The sequence below is a fragment of the Vitis vinifera genome, chromosome 2 (assembly GCF_030704535.1).
Source record: "Vitis vinifera cultivar Pinot Noir 40024 chromosome 2, ASM3070453v1".
NCBI classification, from domain to species: Eukaryota; Viridiplantae; Streptophyta; class Magnoliopsida; order Vitales; family Vitaceae; genus Vitis; species Vitis vinifera.
The window spans coordinates 1,551,572-1,567,672 of NC_081806.1; the positions used below are offsets into that span (position 1 = coordinate 1,551,572).

At 38.4% G+C, this 16,101-nt stretch overlaps 3 protein-coding genes across 3 annotated transcripts in view; all 3 read left to right on the forward strand.

The window, feature by feature from the left end:
* The window catches only part of LOC100244488 (cellulose synthase-like protein G3), a 34,646-nt gene that overhangs the window by 5,187 nt on the left and 13,358 nt on the right, over positions 1–16,101 (forward strand). The window lies entirely within an intron of this gene.
* Positions 373–3,722, forward strand: LOC132252536 (cellulose synthase-like protein G3). Its single transcript, XM_002264692.5, has 6 exons — positions 373–946; positions 1,402–1,551; positions 1,838–1,963; positions 2,095–2,523; positions 2,627–2,974; positions 3,052–3,722. Exons 1-6 carry the CDS (start codon positions 374–376, stop codon positions 3,592–3,594), a joined length of 2,169 nt encoding a protein of 722 aa, XP_002264728.4. The 5' UTR covers position 373; the 3' UTR covers positions 3,595–3,722.
* LOC100259871 (cellulose synthase-like protein G2) lies at positions 7,046–16,038 on the forward strand. Its single transcript, XM_019226135.2, has 12 exons — positions 7,046–7,714; positions 8,504–8,653; positions 8,801–8,926; positions 9,068–9,496; positions 9,592–9,723; positions 10,176–10,343; positions 13,081–13,713; positions 13,817–13,966; positions 14,123–14,248; positions 14,390–14,824; positions 14,920–15,267; positions 15,344–16,038. The coding sequence occupies exons 1-12, from the start codon at positions 7,109–7,111 to the stop codon at positions 15,884–15,886; spliced, it is 3,846 nt and encodes a 1,281-aa protein (XP_019081680.2). The 5' UTR covers positions 7,046–7,108; the 3' UTR covers positions 15,887–16,038.

The following is a 16,101-nucleotide window of genomic DNA, read 5'->3' on the forward strand; positions in this document are numbered from 1 at the left end:
TTAAGAAATATAATATGCATGTTAAGCTCAAATCCTCTAAGATTAAGGGCTTGTTTGGTCATATTTTCTTAAACTTGTTTTTAATAACTGTTTTTAAGTTCTACTATCTTAAAAAATAAAAAATAAAAGGTATAATTGACTAGGTTTATGGTTTAGGGTAATGAATAATTTGATTAAATATAAGCAATTTAGAAGAAAGAATAATTTGATTCACATCCATCCTAGTCTTCTTAAAACAATCGATAATTCTATTAGGTTCTCTCGCTTCATATAGTTGGCGAAGAATACAAGAAAACCCTTGTCCATTTCCTCTATTTAAGAGACGAAACCAGCACAGCATCATCAACTATCTATCTCCATTACCACCAAAACCATGGCAGGCACCCAACGCCTTCCTCTTCACACCCAGATGCTTATGCCCCGGGCCGGCATAAACCGAGCATTCGCACTTCTCTACTCTTGTGCCATCTTAGCTCTACTCTATCACCATTTCATTGATCTACTCCAGTCCACCTCCATGGTCTCCGTCTTCCTTCTTCTGGCTGATTCAGTCCTAGCTTTCATGTGGGTGACCGCACAGGCTTTTCGCATGTATCCAACCGATCGTCAGGTTTTCGTCGAACACCTTGAGCAATACGTCAAGGAGAGTGATTATCCGGGGCTGGATGTGTTTATATGCACTGCTGATCCATACAAGGAGCCACCTATGAGTGTGGTGAACACAGCTCTATCTGTGATGGCATATGATTATCCGACAGAGAAGTTGTCGGTATATGTATCGGATGATGGAGGTTCCAAGCTCACCCTCTTTGCTTTCATGGAGGCTGCTAGGTTTGCCGCCCACTGGCTGCCTTATTGCAGGAAGAACAAGGTTGTGGAGAGGTGTCCAAAGGCACATTTTGGATCCTCCAACCCCTCAAGGTTCCCAGAGACCGATCAGATCAAGGTAAACAATTATTTTATTTCTTCCACAACCATGGGCGGCAATTTTGAGACAACTCGAAAATGATATAAATTTTAGTTAATTCACCTTTTATAATACCTTTAAGTCATATAAATTTATTAATTTTATATAGTTGCAAAATTTTAAAATAAAAACAATTTTTAATTATAAATATATTAAATAATTAATTATATCAATTTTTTTATATTTCATTATAAAGATTAAAATATTTTATAATTAAAATATTAAATAAAATAATAAACAAGAGTTGAAGTGAATTTTAATTCGTTTTTTATATTATAAACATATTATAATTATACTTATAATTAATGAACTACCAAGCTATAAAAATTAATAAATTTGTACATATAGTAAGTAATATTTATGGAGAAAATAACGGACTGAAAGCGTATAGCAATCGTTGAATAACCAAAATGATTTGTCAATTATGTATGCAGATGATGTACGAGAGCATGAGAGTGAGGGTGGAGAATGTGGTAAAGAGAGGGAGCATAAGCCATGATTATATCACTAAGGAAGGAGAAAGTGAAGCTCTCAGCAGATGGACAGATGGATTTACACCTCAGAACCATCCTCCAGTAGTTCAGGTTTATCTTCATGGAACTTCTAATCGGTCATTAGCAGTTGTTAGAAAGGGTCCCCTCCGATTTACATCACGCCAATTTATGATTGGGCACAAGCCGTAAAGGATTTTTGAAAAATGGCTCTTTCTATAACACTAATTGAAAATTGTCTTTTAAAGAGATCACCTCAGTTTAAATATTTTTAATGAAAATTAATCACTTATATTTAGTAGAATCTACATGGGTCTTTATCCATTTTAATTTCAGCAGCAAATGTAACGAAATGCATTCTTACAAGCCCTGAAAACAGGTACTATTAGAGCATGGCAAAGACAAGGATGTCACTGGCCATGGGATGCCAAACCTTGTATACATCTCCAGAGAGAAAAGCACAGATTCTCCCCACCGTTTCAAGGCTGGTGCCCTTAACGTCCTGGTAAGATTTAGAGCTCATGTTCCAGTACAAATCCACATAAATTTTTGTAACCCCTACTCTATTTTTTTTCCTTTTAATCATCCTGAATCGCCTATCTTCATGAATATGCCAATTTTGTTTAAATTTTGAAGCTCCGAGTATCAGCCACCATGACAAATGCACCAGTGATCCTTACCCTGGATAGCGACATGTACTCCAACGATCCACAGACGCCTCTGCGGGCGCTGTGCTACCTTTTAGATCCTTCCATGGATCCAAAACTTGGGTACGTTCAGTTTCCTCAGGTTTTCCATGGGATCAACAAGAATGATATCTATGGGGGTGAACTGAGCCATGTGTTTGAAGTTCATATGCCCGGAATGGATGGACTAGCAGGCCCCATACATGTCGGCTCTGGAGGTTTTTTCCGCCGAAGAGTCTTCTATGGTTGCCCATCTGAAACCCTGGAAATGAACCGGGATCGGCAGGTTAGCCATTCAATCAAGTCTAGAGAGGTTTTGGCAATGGCACACCATGTCGCAGGCTGCAAGTATGAGAACCAAACCGAATGGGGCAGAAAGGTAGGCTTAGTTACTTGTACTAATTTGCATTTTCAAAGAAAACAAACAAAACCAGTTTTTGAGCACAAATTTGGATTCGTTTTTTGTTTTCTACAATTTGCAGATGGGTTTTAGGTATGGCTCTTTGGTTGAGGACTTGTACACAAGCTGTCTGCTGCAATGTGAAGGATGGAAGTCCATTTATTGTAATCCTAAAAGGCCTGCATTTCTAGGGGAGTCACCCATCAACCTCCATGATTTTCTGAATCAAACCATGAGATGGTCAGTTGGCCTTCTTGAAGTTGCCTTCTCCAGATATAGCCCAATCACCTTTGGAGTCCAATCGATAAGCCTCCTTTCAGGGCTATGTTTTGCTCATTATACCTTCTGGGCGATTTGGGCGATTCCTGTCACCATCTATGCCTTTCTCCCCCAGCTAGCTCTGCTCAATTCTGCCTCAATATTCCCAAAGGTATGCCCATCTATGCATCCATTAGCATTATATTATTGAGTCGATTTCAACTAAGAAAACTCAACATGGTTTTACAGATATCAGATCCTTGGTGTTGGTTATATGTGGTTCTTTTCCTTGGAGCCTATGGACAAGACTATCTTGAGTTTGTATTATCCGGCGGGCCGACACAAAGGTGGTGGAACCATCAGAGGGCGTGGATGATGAGGGGACTGTCGAGTTTCACGTTCGGATTGGTTGAGTACTTGCTGAAGTATGTTGGCATTTCCACATTTGGGTTTAATGTGACGAGCAAGGTGGTTGAAGAAGAACAAAGCAAGCGATACAAGCAGGGGATCTTCGAGTTTGGAGTCCCATCCCCGGTTTTCTTGCCGCTAACCACAGCAGCAATAATCAACTTGGTCGCATTCCTATCCGGCATTGCTCAAGCCGGCAGGCAAAGAAGCATAGAAGATGTGTTTCTTCAACTGTTCTTGGCTGGTTTTGCAGTGGTCAACTGCTGGCCAGTATATGAAGCCATGGCCTGGAGGCGAGACCAAGGGAAATTGCCTCTGAAAATTACTGTGATTTCTGTAGTTCTAGCATGGGCTCTTTACTCAACATCCTCTATGGCATTTTGAGTACTTGTCTCTATAGAATTGTTTTCAAGTTCTTTTCTGTGCTGTTTACAATACCTTATACTCCCTGATGAAATTAATAAACTAGCAATCAATCTCTAAACTACTTCACTCAACTTCCCTTAGGTTTCTGAATGTGTTTCAATGTGAAGAACAACTGATTCTTGGTCCTCATAACTCATTTCACTGTCCATGCAAGTGGGCAACTCAGACTATCTTCCAGGCTCTCTTAAACTCGAGCTAGACAATCCTTTGTTGGTACCATCTGCTGTCCTCTGGAAAAATCAGAGATATCCAACCTAACACCAATGTTTTCTTCTTCTTGTTGCTGCGAAGAGACATTTTGTCTGTGCTACTTGGAGTTCTGGTTATCTTGCTGGCGATGTTCGGGTCTAACAGGGGCCACTGGATTGCCTGCTTTGGTATTGAGGAAGGCAGAGCAGAAACAGAGTGGACAAATAGAGTTTATAGGAAGCCAGGGGCATATGCAGTCGGCATGAAATATATGTTTGCACGACGGAACCTGGTGTAACTCCTCTTTGATTTTAAATTCTCCCAGGCAAACACAACATCTGCGAAATTTTCAGAAGTTCCATTATTACATTCAGTTCAAGTCATGCTACAGAATGCATATTTGATAAATAAATAAATAAAATTTAACAAAAAATTCTAATGTAATAATTTGTGAAGTGGTAAACAATCATCCGATTATCTAAAAGTGGAGCCAAATAATTATCGGATCATGACAATCTTTGGCTGGGAGATAGGTATAAGCACAATGATTTCTATACCTCTGTGAAGTTCTAATTATCTTTCATAGCAGGGCACGGTTGATTGAGTATTAATAAACACATTCCTTCTTCCAATGATTATAAAGTTGGGTTCAACTTCAACATCAACAAAACCAATAATTAAGGGATTTTACCATAAGGTTTGTGTATTGATGCTTGTCCTACTTTTGACATTGGAAGGCCAATATTTAAGAGGGGATTTTCATTTTTCCTTTTAATTTTTCTGGGCAAAATCTAAAGATGCTATTCATGTCATACTTCTTTTTTTCTAAAGATGGTTTGGACCAGTGCTTTTCAGAAAATAGTGGATGTCACTGGAGATTTGAACCCGAATTCATGGGTAAAAAAATGCAACTTGTACCTGGCTCCTGGTAAATTGTGGTATATGTCCTCAAAAAATGTTGAAAGGTGTGTTTACTTAGAGTAACTTTTGTTATTGGCAACCTCAGGGTTCACTTTTTGGTTTGCTTACCAAGTAGTGAGCAGGATATAGCCCTACAGCTTTGCAAAAATTTCGTAATGAGAATGTCAAATACTAAAACTTACTGTGAGTCCCTTGCCTTTGATTCTTCATCAAACAAGATTGTTGGAAGCTTGCCTTTGAGCTCTCCCTTCAAACCATCTCACGTGACTACAGAAACATCAGACTATAAAGATATCATTACACAAATTCATACCAAATTATAAAAACAAGCTGCACAAACATGAGAGCGAGAGAAGGAGATAGAGGACTAACTGGGGAGAGAAATGAAGCTTCTTGATTCATACTGCTTGGAAGTACTGGTGCAGTGGATGAGGGAGTGGAAACCGTCCTCTTGAGGCAGAACAAGTAAAATAGCAGAAACAGAATAATGGAGAAGTGGGTACTCTCTGATTTGTGTTTTCTACAATGTGCGGATGGGCTTTAGGTATGGAACACTGCGTGAGGACTTCTACACAAGCTACCGACTGCAATGTGATGGATCCAAGTCCATTTTTTGCAATCCTAGACCTGCATTTCTGGGAAATTCACCCATCAACCTCCACAGCATACTTAGTCAAATGATGTGATGGTGTATTGGCTTCCTTGAAGTGGCCTTCTGTAGATATAGTCCAATCACCTATGGAATCCGATCCATAAACCATCTCTCTGGGCTATGTTATGCTCACTACACCTTCGGTCCCATATGGTCCATTCCAATTACCATCAATGCCTTTGTCCCCCAGCTAGCTCTGCTTAACTGTGCTTCAATCTTCCTAAAGGTTTGTCCATTCAAGGAATCAATAGCATTATAGTTATGAAGTCATGATTACTAGTATAGTTGATGGTTGTTAAACAAATTGTATGGTTTTGCAGGCCTCAGACACTTGGCTTTTATTGTACATATTTCTTTTCCTTGGGGCCTATGGGCACCAGTGTCTCAAGTTTATGTTAGCTGGAGAAACAATCCAAAGGACGTGGATCAATCAGAGGATTTGGACAATTAAGGGACTCTCAAGCTTCATTTTTGGATTGGCTGAATACTTACTGAAGTTCATTGGCATTTCCACATTTGGATTTAATGTCACAAGCAACGTAGTTGAAGAGGAACAAAACAAGTGATATAACCAAGGGATTTTCGAGTTTGGAGTGGCATCACCCCTGTTGTCGCCACTAACAACAGCTGCAATAATCAATTTGGTCTCATTCATATGGGGCATAGCACAAGTTTTCAAGAAAAGAAGCTTTGAAGATCTGTTTATGCAGATGTTCTTAGCCTGTTTTGCAATGGTAAATTGCTGGCCACTATATGAAGCCATGGTAAATTGCCTATGAAGATCACATTCATCTCCATTATTCTTGCGTGGGCCCGTTACTTGGTATCCTCCATTGTACTTTAATATATTCTCACTGTCTCCACAAATATTGTACTTCTGCTACTGTAATGTATGGTTGAAGGTGTTGCTGTAAGATCAATAATTGGTAATTCAAGTCATAAAATGAAAACTTCTCTGATGAATTACACTAAAACCTAATCACTTTTATATACTTCTGCTCAGTTTTTATTGCTCATGCTCTGCTTTTTCATTCCTTAATTTTCTAGCAGATTTGCATGTACTTTGTGTGGCATGTTTTAAGAACCAACAAATATAACCTCATTGATCAAATACTCCACTCCACCTCCATGGTCTGCCTCTTGATTCTTCTGGCTGATGCAGTGCTTTTGTGTAGATAACTTCACCGGTCTTTCAGATGAATCCAACTGATCGTTGGATGTGTTTATATACCCTACTGATGATCCATACAAGGAGCCACCTATAGGTGTGGAGAGTACAGCTCTATCTGCTATGGCATATGATTATCCACCAATAGAAGTATCATACAACATTTCTTAAGGAGAAATTAAGAGAAAAAAAATCTTTGAATTTGAATAAGAAAAGTGATACATTTTAAAGAAATAGTTTAAAGACAATTACAGTAGAATTTAGATAAAGATGGATGATGATGAGATACGAATATGCATGATACACCCGAAATTTCCAAGGCGGAGAGAATTCTTAACTAATAAAAGACTGTCTGCGAGATTGGTTCTTTACAGAACTTTATTTGTTAGGAAAGATGAACTTTGACTTTTCTCCTACCCTAATAATAAAATATCCAATAGTTACAAACCATGGTTTTGGAAGCTAGTCTCCGGAGAAAATGTTTTAACTTCTTATAATGAATCCTATGATATAAGACAAACTGGTCAACCCCATTCAGGTAAATGACCAGCAAAGAAATGGGAGGAGGAGGTCTAACCGATCAGAGCCAATGCCTTCCTCTTCACACACGGGCGCTACCGCATCACACCAGCGCAAACCGAGTATTTGCAGTTGTCTACTTGTGTGCCATCTTAGCTCTGCTGTATCATCACTTCCTTGCTCTACTTCACACCACCACCGTAGTCTCCCTCCTCTTTCTTCTAGCTGATGCAGTGCTGGCTTTCATGTGGGCAACCGCACAGGCCTTTCGGATGTGTCCAACCCAACGTCAGGTTTTCATCGAACACCTTCAACATGTTGCCAAGGAGAGTGATTATCCGGCACTGGATGTGTTTATCTGCACTGCTGATCCATACAAGGAGCCACCTATAAGTGTGGTGAACACTGCTCTATCTGTGATGGCATATGATTATCCAACAGAGAAATTGTCAGTATATGTATCAGATGATGGAGGTTCGCAGCTGACCCTCTTTGCTTTCATGGGGGCTGCTAGGTTTGCAACCCACTGGCTACCTTACTGCAGGAAGAACAAGATTTTAGAGAGGTGTCCAGAGGCCTATTTTGAATCAAACCCCTCATCGTGGTTCCCTGAGGCTGATCAAATTAAGGTAACTTAAGAGATTCAACAGTATGTGATAAAATTGTTCATAAAGTAGGATCAATTATAATGCCTAGTGGAAGAAGGGAATACTTTTAATCTCATCAGCTTGAACAACACTCAAAATTAACATGACCCGTAATTTGCATATTGATTGGTATTTTCTTCTACAATTCACATGACTTGATTTCTTTGAATTAGGTCTCACCAAACACAAGCACACTCTTCGATCCATACAATTCAGCAATAACTGAAGGTTAAGCATCCAATTATCCGATCGGCATAGGCGAACAACAAAAAATTCCACTTGATGAATCTTCAGAATTGGAGTTATCATCTTCTTCTACACATTCTATAAACTTCACCTATTTTTCCAAAAATATATTGTTTTATGTTGGAATTTGGAAGCAACCTAATTAGATTTCTCTCTTGGATGTATGTTCTGTATGTTGAAACAAATATTTTTTTAGTGATAAAAATAATAAAGATTAGTTGAAACGTTACCATCAGCTGAGATAACCTTGTTTCCACCCTTATTAGGTATTATTTCTAAGTCCTAATATGATTTTCTTGTTTTTCTTTGTCCCCACACATTGGATACATTTTCATTTCGCTACCGCTGACTTAATCTTTTCATGATCCTTCATATCCAGAGCCAACATCATTTGACTAATGTTACCTACTATATTATACACAGTTGCAAATTATTCTACAACATTTGTAATTACGATAAATAATTAATCATACATAGTAATATTTAGAGGTTAATAATCAAAATCATTCCTGAATTATGATGCAGCTGATGTACGAGAACATGAGAGTTAGGGTGGAGACTGCGGTTAAGAGTGGGATAATTAGCCATGATTATATCAATAGCAAGCAGGAATTGGAAGCTTTCATCAGATGGACTGATGGATTTACATCTCAGAATCATCCTGCAGTGATTCAGGTTTATTATATTAATGGAACTTTAATATATACAAAAGAAAATTCTGGGTGTGCCCCATAACGTGGGGCAATAGATTTAACTAGAAAAAAAGGAATGGAGGCAAAAAGTTTTTTAACACTAATATGGTGGGGCATGCATTGACAACAGGTTTTGTTGGAGTGTGGTAAAGATGAGGATGTCATGGGCCATACGATGCCCAACCTTGTTTACGTATCCAGAGGGAAAAGCATCAATTTGCCCCACAATTTCAAGGCTGGTGCTCTTAATGCCCTGGTAAGCTCACTCATGGCCATCCAGCTTTATGATTGATCTTTTAAAATAAGTGCCCCCCACAGCCCAATTCTTCTTTCCATTATTGTTCCGAATCAACCATGTGTTTATAAATACAAGTACTTTTGTTTATATGTTTTGAAGCTTCGTGTATCAGCCACCATGACTAATGCACCAGTGATCCTGACCCTAGATAGCGACATGTACTCCAATGATCCACAGACACCTCTTCGTGTGCTGTGTTATCTCTTAGACCCCTCTATGGATCCAAAACTTGCGTATGTTCAGTTTCCTCAGATCTTCTATGCGATCAACAAGAATGATATTTATGGTGGTGAAGCCAGGCATGTATTTCAAACTCATCCCACGGGAATGGATGTACTGAAAGGCCCTATATATCTAGGTACAGGAGGTTTTTTCCGGCGAAAAGTCTTCTTTGGGGACCCATCAGAAACCTTTGAATTGAAGCAGGATCACCTAGGGAGCAAGTCAATCAAGTCCAGGGAAATTTTAGCATCGGCGCATCATGTTGCAGACTGCAATTTTGAGAGCCAGAGCCAATGGGGCACCAAGGTAGGCTTTGTTACTACTAGGATATAGAATTAAAGATCCAGTTTTGCAATGCTTGTTTAATTAAAGGAAACAATGGCGTTTTCTATAATGAGCAGATGGGCTTTAGGTATGGATCACTGGTTGAGGACATGTACACTAGCTATATGCTTCAATGTGAGGGATGGAAGTCCATTTTTTGCCATCCCAAAAGGCCTGCATTTCTCCCCCAGCTAGCCCTACTCAAACGTGTCTCTTAATCTTCCCCAAGGTATGTGTCCATTCCTTCATTAGCATTATGGGTTTCAAATTATACACTTAAATGTGGTTTAATTTATAGGTCTCAGAACCTAGGTTTTTCTTATACATATTCCTTTTCCTTGGAGCATGCACACAAGATTGTCTAGACTTCTTATTATCTGGGGGGACAATCCAGAGGTAGTGGAGCAGCCAGGGGGTGTGGATGATGGTGGGGTCCTCAAGTTTCGCATTCTCTTTAGTCGAATACTTGCTCAAATCCATTGGCATTTCCCAATTCGGATTCAATGTGACAAGCAAGGTGGTTGACAAGGAACAAAGCAAGCGGTACAAGCAAGGGATTTTAGAGTTTGGAGTCTCATCACCCTTGTTCTTGCCGCTAACAACAGCAGCCATAATAAACTTGGTCTCATTCCTATGGGGCATGGTACTAATCTTCAAGCAGAAAAACCTGGAAGGCCTGTATTTGCAGATGTTGTTAGCTGGTTTTGTGATGGTGAACTGCTGGCCAATATATGAAGCCATGGTCTTGAGAACTGATAGAGGAAGGATGGCCACCAGAACTACTATTATTTCCATATTCTTGGCTTGGGCTCTTTGCATAATTGTTTCTGTCAGTCCAAAAATATGATATAATTAGGAGCGTTGCCATGTATTAGTACATTTATTTAGTTGACTTTTGTCCCACATAAATATGAAAATATAATTACTCTTCATACACGAGGAGGGTTTTGAAGCAACCCAATATGATAAGAAGGAGAAATATTGGTGCATACTCAGGACTCACCAGGCATACACTCATGGTTCTCTTCTTTGTATTTCGATAGGAAAACACACAAGTAGAGTATAGCCAAAATTCTCTTAGATGTGTTAATTTGGTTCACATATGCATTGAAATATTAAAAATAAGGATTATTAGATGATAATTAGTACCGGAAATCCTTTTAAATTGGGTTACAACCGTGCAAAAGGAAAAAAAAAATCAAAATTTCCTCAAAAATAGAAAAAAAAATTAGAGCACAAAATGATCATAAAAATCTATGATAATTTATTTGTTTGTTGTGGGACCTTTGTCTTTTTAAGAAAGACCATTTGTAGCCTAGTTGTGTCTATATTTCCTTTTTTATTTTTATTTTTTCTTTTGTAATAATAGAACTTGTCTACCTTCTTAACTTTGCAATTGACCGCAAAAAGGGCAAATAAAAAACAATGAATTTATTTTTTTAGCTTTAAATTTTTTTTCCCTCACATCCTCATCATATATGGTGTCTTTTAGCATTTAACATGAAGCATGGTTTCGAATTTTACATGTATCAAATCCTTGGTTTTTCTTATATGTATTTCTTTTCCTCGGAGCATTTACTCAAGATTATCTCGACTTCATATTATTTGGGGGAACAACCCAAAATTGGTGGAACAATCAGAGAGCATGGATGATTCGGGGACTAACAGGTTTCTCATTTGGATCTGTGGAATACCTTCTAAAATCATTAGGTATTTCCCCATATGGATTTAATGTGACAAGCAAGGTGGTGGATGAGGAACAAAGCAAGCGATACAATCAAGGGGAGTTTGAGTTTGGAGCCCCATCACCTTTGTTCTTGCCATTAGCAACAGCAGCAATACTCAACTTGGTCTCTTTCCCCATTGGGAATCATACAAGTTCTCAATCAAAGAAGCCTTGAAGGTCTGTTTGTGCAGATTTTCTTAACTGGTTTTGCAGTAGTAAATTGCTGTCGACCATATGAAGCCATGTTGAGGACTGATGAAGGCAAAATGCCTGCAAATATCACATTGATCTCCATTGTTCTTGCATGGGCTCTTTATTTGGCATCCTCCATGGCATTTTTTTGACACTCTCAGTATTTTTGCAATTGTTTTGGTGTATTATGGGTCTATTCTTCTAATATCATCTAATGGCTTTTACATTTTCTCAGCATCCTCGCAACTATTTTTCATGAGGATATCATATTTATGCTGAGCTGCTACCCCATGAGCCGAAGTCCATGTGAAACTTTATTGTTTGTAGAAATTCTAATAAATAGTTGGCACTACATCTACTAAGCTTTGTCTTATGATTAAATTGTAAACTTTAATTTGTACTATATCAAATTAAAACTATGTAAAAAATTGTTAGTTGCCTCGCTTTAAATAACAATTTTCTTGCCTAATTCATTAAAGCACACAGTAATCAAGTAGGGTGACAAAGGTTCTATTTGGGACGCAATTTTGGAAATAATTCCAAAAAATAATTTTTGAAACTATTTTTTAAAATGATTTTCTAATGTTTTGTGAAATAAAGTTAGTTTGAAAATTTGAAATATTTTTAACTTGTTTTTAAAATAAATTTTATTTGTAATACTTTATTTTTAATTATTTTTATATTTATATAATTATTTTTAAAAATAGTTCACAAAAAATAAATAATTTAAAAAAAATTATATATATATTCTAAAAAAATATGATGTTTCATGTTTTTAAAACTTATCAAATATATGTGTTTTCCATTTTTTTTTTAATTTACTTTTTTTATTATTATTAAACACAAAAAGCTTCTTAATTTTGAAATCAATCAGCTTTCAAGCATACTCAAAACCTTTTTATTATCATTTTTCCCAAGCCAAACAATCCATTGGAGGAATGGAATATCCTATTTAATTATTGAATTCTTCGGTAAATGACAAAATATGAACTACTACGTGTTATCTTATTGAATTATTAAATAATTTTTTTAAACAAAGCAATATTCACATTGGAGAATATATAAATGATTATTTTGTTTTCATGGATGTGGTAGATACCAACCTAGCTGGATAAGATCTTCACAGCTACCTAGGCTTGTGCCTAGCTGTCTGTCACGGGCCTAACTGACATTTTGTACTCCCATTTGGATTTTCAATGTAGTCCAAGATGATCATTGATTTCTCCCATTTTTGGCATGTGTTGATGGGGTTTCTCCTCTGGTCAAGGACTCTCCGTTTTTATTTAATGACAACGACTCATCAGGACTTCGAGAAACAATTCTTTGTTTTATTGGATGCCATTTGAGCCTCTGTTTTAACGATTTGAAATATTTATAATAAAAATTTTCTTCTGTCCAGTTTAAATAACTTTTCCTTGTAAGATCAGTAAAAAATATAAGACGCTTCAGAAAGGATTGTTTTTAGCTAATACAATAAGAATAGAACGTGATTAAGTGATGAGAAAGCTATCGGTTGAAACAATGGCCATGCTTTTCAGTTGGGGAGGATATGAATGGAATCTTTTGTTGGTCACAAAAATATTTTATTTTTAATGCTGGAAATTTGTGGAGTATAGTCTCTCCTCAAACAGTCTTATAAATGCACAAGATCTTGGACAATCTCATCCGTATGATACACAGCAAAGAAATGGGAAGTTCAACTGAGAGCCATGGCAGCACCATCCATGTCCCTCCTCTTCACACCTGTGTGCTTAAGAGTCGAACCACTGCAAACCGATTATTCGCCATAGTCTACTCCTTTGCTATCTTGTCTTTGCTGTATCGCCACTGCATTGCTCTACTCCACTCCTTCAGCATAGTCTCCCTCCTCATTCTTCTGGCTGATGCAGTGCTGGCTTTCATGTGGGCAACCTCACAGGCCTTTCGCATGTGTCCTGTGGAACGTCGGGTTTTCATCGAAAACCTTGAACATTATGCCAAGGAGAGTGATTATCCGAGGTTGGATGTGTTTATATGCACTGCTGATCCGTATAAGGAGCCACCTATGTGTGTGGTGAACACTGCTCTGTCTGTGATGGCATACGATTATCCGACAGAGAAGTTGTCGGTGTATGTATCGGATGACGGAGGTTCGAAGCTGACCCTCTTTGCTTTCATGGAGGCTGCTAGGTTTGCCACCCACTGGCTGCCTTACTGCAAGAAAAACAAGATTGTAGAGAGGTGTCCCGATGCATATTTTAAATCCAATAACTCATGGTTTCCAGAGACTGATCGGATCAAGGTAACATATTTCTTTGTAGAAAATACGTTCACATTATTTATTTATGTGGGGAAACAAAGAGAAAAGGGTTCCTCTTTCATTCAAATGAGATATTGTGTTGCAGATGATGTATGAGAATATGAGAGTTAGGGTGGAGAATGTTGTCCAGGAAGGGACCATTAGCCGTGATTATATGACTAATGAAGGAGAAAGTGAAGCTTTCAGCAGATGGACAGATGAATTTACACCTCAGAATCATCCTCCAGTAGTCCAGGTTTATTATATTAATGGAACTTTAATATATACAAAGGAAAATTCTGGGTGTGCCCCATAACTTGGGGCAATAGATTTAACTAGAAAAAAAGGAGGCCTTTTAATGGAGGCAAAAAGTTTTTTAACACTAATATGGTGGGGCATGCATTGACAACAGGTTTTGTTGGAGTGTGGTAAAGATGAGGATGTCATGGGCCATACGATGCCCAACCTTGTTTATGTATCCAGAGGGAAAGGCATCAATTTGCCCCAAAATTTCAAGGCCGGTGCTCTTAATGCCCTGGTAAGTTCACTCATGGCCATCCAGCTTTATGATTGATCTTTCAAAATAAGTGGCCCCCACAGCCCAATTCTTCTTTCCATTATTGTTCCGAATCAACCATGTGTTTATAAATACAAATACTTTTGTTTATATGTTTTGAAGCTTCGTGTATCAGCCACCATGACTAATGCACCAGTAATCCTGACCCTAGATAGCGACATGTACTCCAATGATCCACAGACACCTCTTCGTGCGCTGTGTTATCTCTTAGACCCCTCTATGGATCCAAAACTTGCGTATGTTCAGTTTCCTCAGATCTTCTATGGGATCAACAAGAATGATATTTATGGTGGTGAAGCCAGGCATACATTTCAAATTCATCCCACGGGAATGGATGGACTGAAAGGCCCTATATATCTAGGTACAGGAGGTTTTTTCCGGCGAAAAGTCTTCTTTGGGGACCCATCAGAAACCTTTGAATTGAAGCAGGATCACCTAGGGAGCAAGTCAATCAAGTCCAGGGTAATTTTAGCATCGGCGCATCATGTTGCAGACTGCAATTTTGAGAGCCAGAGCCAGAGCCAATGGGGCACCAAGGTAGGCTTGGTTACTACTAGGATATAGAATTAAAGATCCAGTTTTGCAATGCTTGTTTAATTAAAGGAAACATTGGCGTTTTCTATAATGAGCAGATGGGCTTTAGGTATGGATCACTGGTTGAGGACATGTACACTAGCTATATGCTTCAATGTGAGGGATGGAAGTCCATTTTTTGCCATCCCAAAAGGCCTGCATTTCTGGGAAATTCACCCACCAACTTCCATGACTTTCTGAATCAAACCAGGCGATGGTCAATTGGCCTCCTTGAAGTGGCCTTCTGCAAATATAGCCCAATCACATATGGCACCCGCACCATAAACCTTCTCAGTGGCCTATGTTTTGCTTACTATTCCTTCTGGCCCATTTGGTCAATTCCCATTACGATCTATGCCTTTCTCCCCCAGCTTGCTCTGCTTAACTATGTCTCGATCTTCCCAAAGGTATGCCCTTTTACTAGAATAATAGTTAATAATAATAATATTGATATTTACTGAAAAAAATTGAATGGTTTTGCAGATGTCAGATCCCTGGTTTTTTGTGTATATATTCTGTTTTCTTGGAACCTATGGGCAAGATTATCTCGAGTTAATATTATCTGGGGGGACAACTCAAAGGTGGTGGAACAATCAGAGAGTATGGATGATGAGGGGGCTCTCGAGTTTCTCAATTGGGTCGGTTGAATACATCCTCAAGTCCATTGGCATTTCCACATTCGGATTCAATGTGACAAGCAAGGCGGTGGAAGAGGAACAAAGCAAGCGATACAAGAAAGGGATGTTTGAGTTTGGAGTCGCATCACCCTTGTTCTTGCCACTAACAACAGCAGCAATAATCAACTTGGTCTCATTCCTATGGGGCATTGCACAAATCTTCAGGCAAGGAAGAATTGAAGATCTACTTCTGCAGATTTTGTTAGTTGGTTTTGCAATGGTGAACTGTTGGCCCATATATGAAGCCATGGTGTTGAGGGCTGATGAAGCAAAGATGCCAGTGAAGATCACATTGATCTCAATTGTCCTAGCATGGGCTCTTTACTTGGCATCTTCCATAGCATTTTAAGATATGGTGACTCTAAATTTTCCCTCAGATGTTGCTTTAATCATTTCCTAGGCACCAGAACGTATGCTTAAAGATCTTGTTTTAAGACCAATAATAGCTCGGTAATTCAAATATCAAAACGAAAGTCATTTAATAAATGAAGCTTTCTGTCATATCTGGAGTCAACAATTGACTGAAGTCTCTATTCTACAGTTACAAATTATTCTACAACATTT

Coding starts and splice junctions, on each gene's coding strand:
- LOC132252536 (XM_002264692.5), top strand. CDS start 374: ATGGCAGGCACCCAACGCCTTCCTCTTCACACCCAGATGCTTATGCCC. Junction 1,964..2,094: donor CTGGTGCCCTTAACGTCCTG/GTAAGATTTAGA, acceptor TAAATTTTGAAG/CTCCGAGTATCAGCCACCAT. Junction 2,975..3,051: donor CTGCCTCAATATTCCCAAAG/GTATGCCCATCT, acceptor ATGGTTTTACAG/ATATCAGATCCTTGGTGTTG.
- LOC100259871 (XM_019226135.2), top strand. CDS start 7,109: ATGACCAGCAAAGAAATGGGAGGAGGAGGTCTAACCGATCAGAGCCAA. Junction 10,344..13,080: donor CTCTTTGCATAATTGTTTCT/GTCAGTCCAAAA, acceptor TAAATGCACAAG/ATCTTGGACAATCTCATCCG. Junction 13,714..13,816: donor CAGAGACTGATCGGATCAAG/GTAACATATTTC, acceptor ATTGTGTTGCAG/ATGATGTATGAGAATATGAG.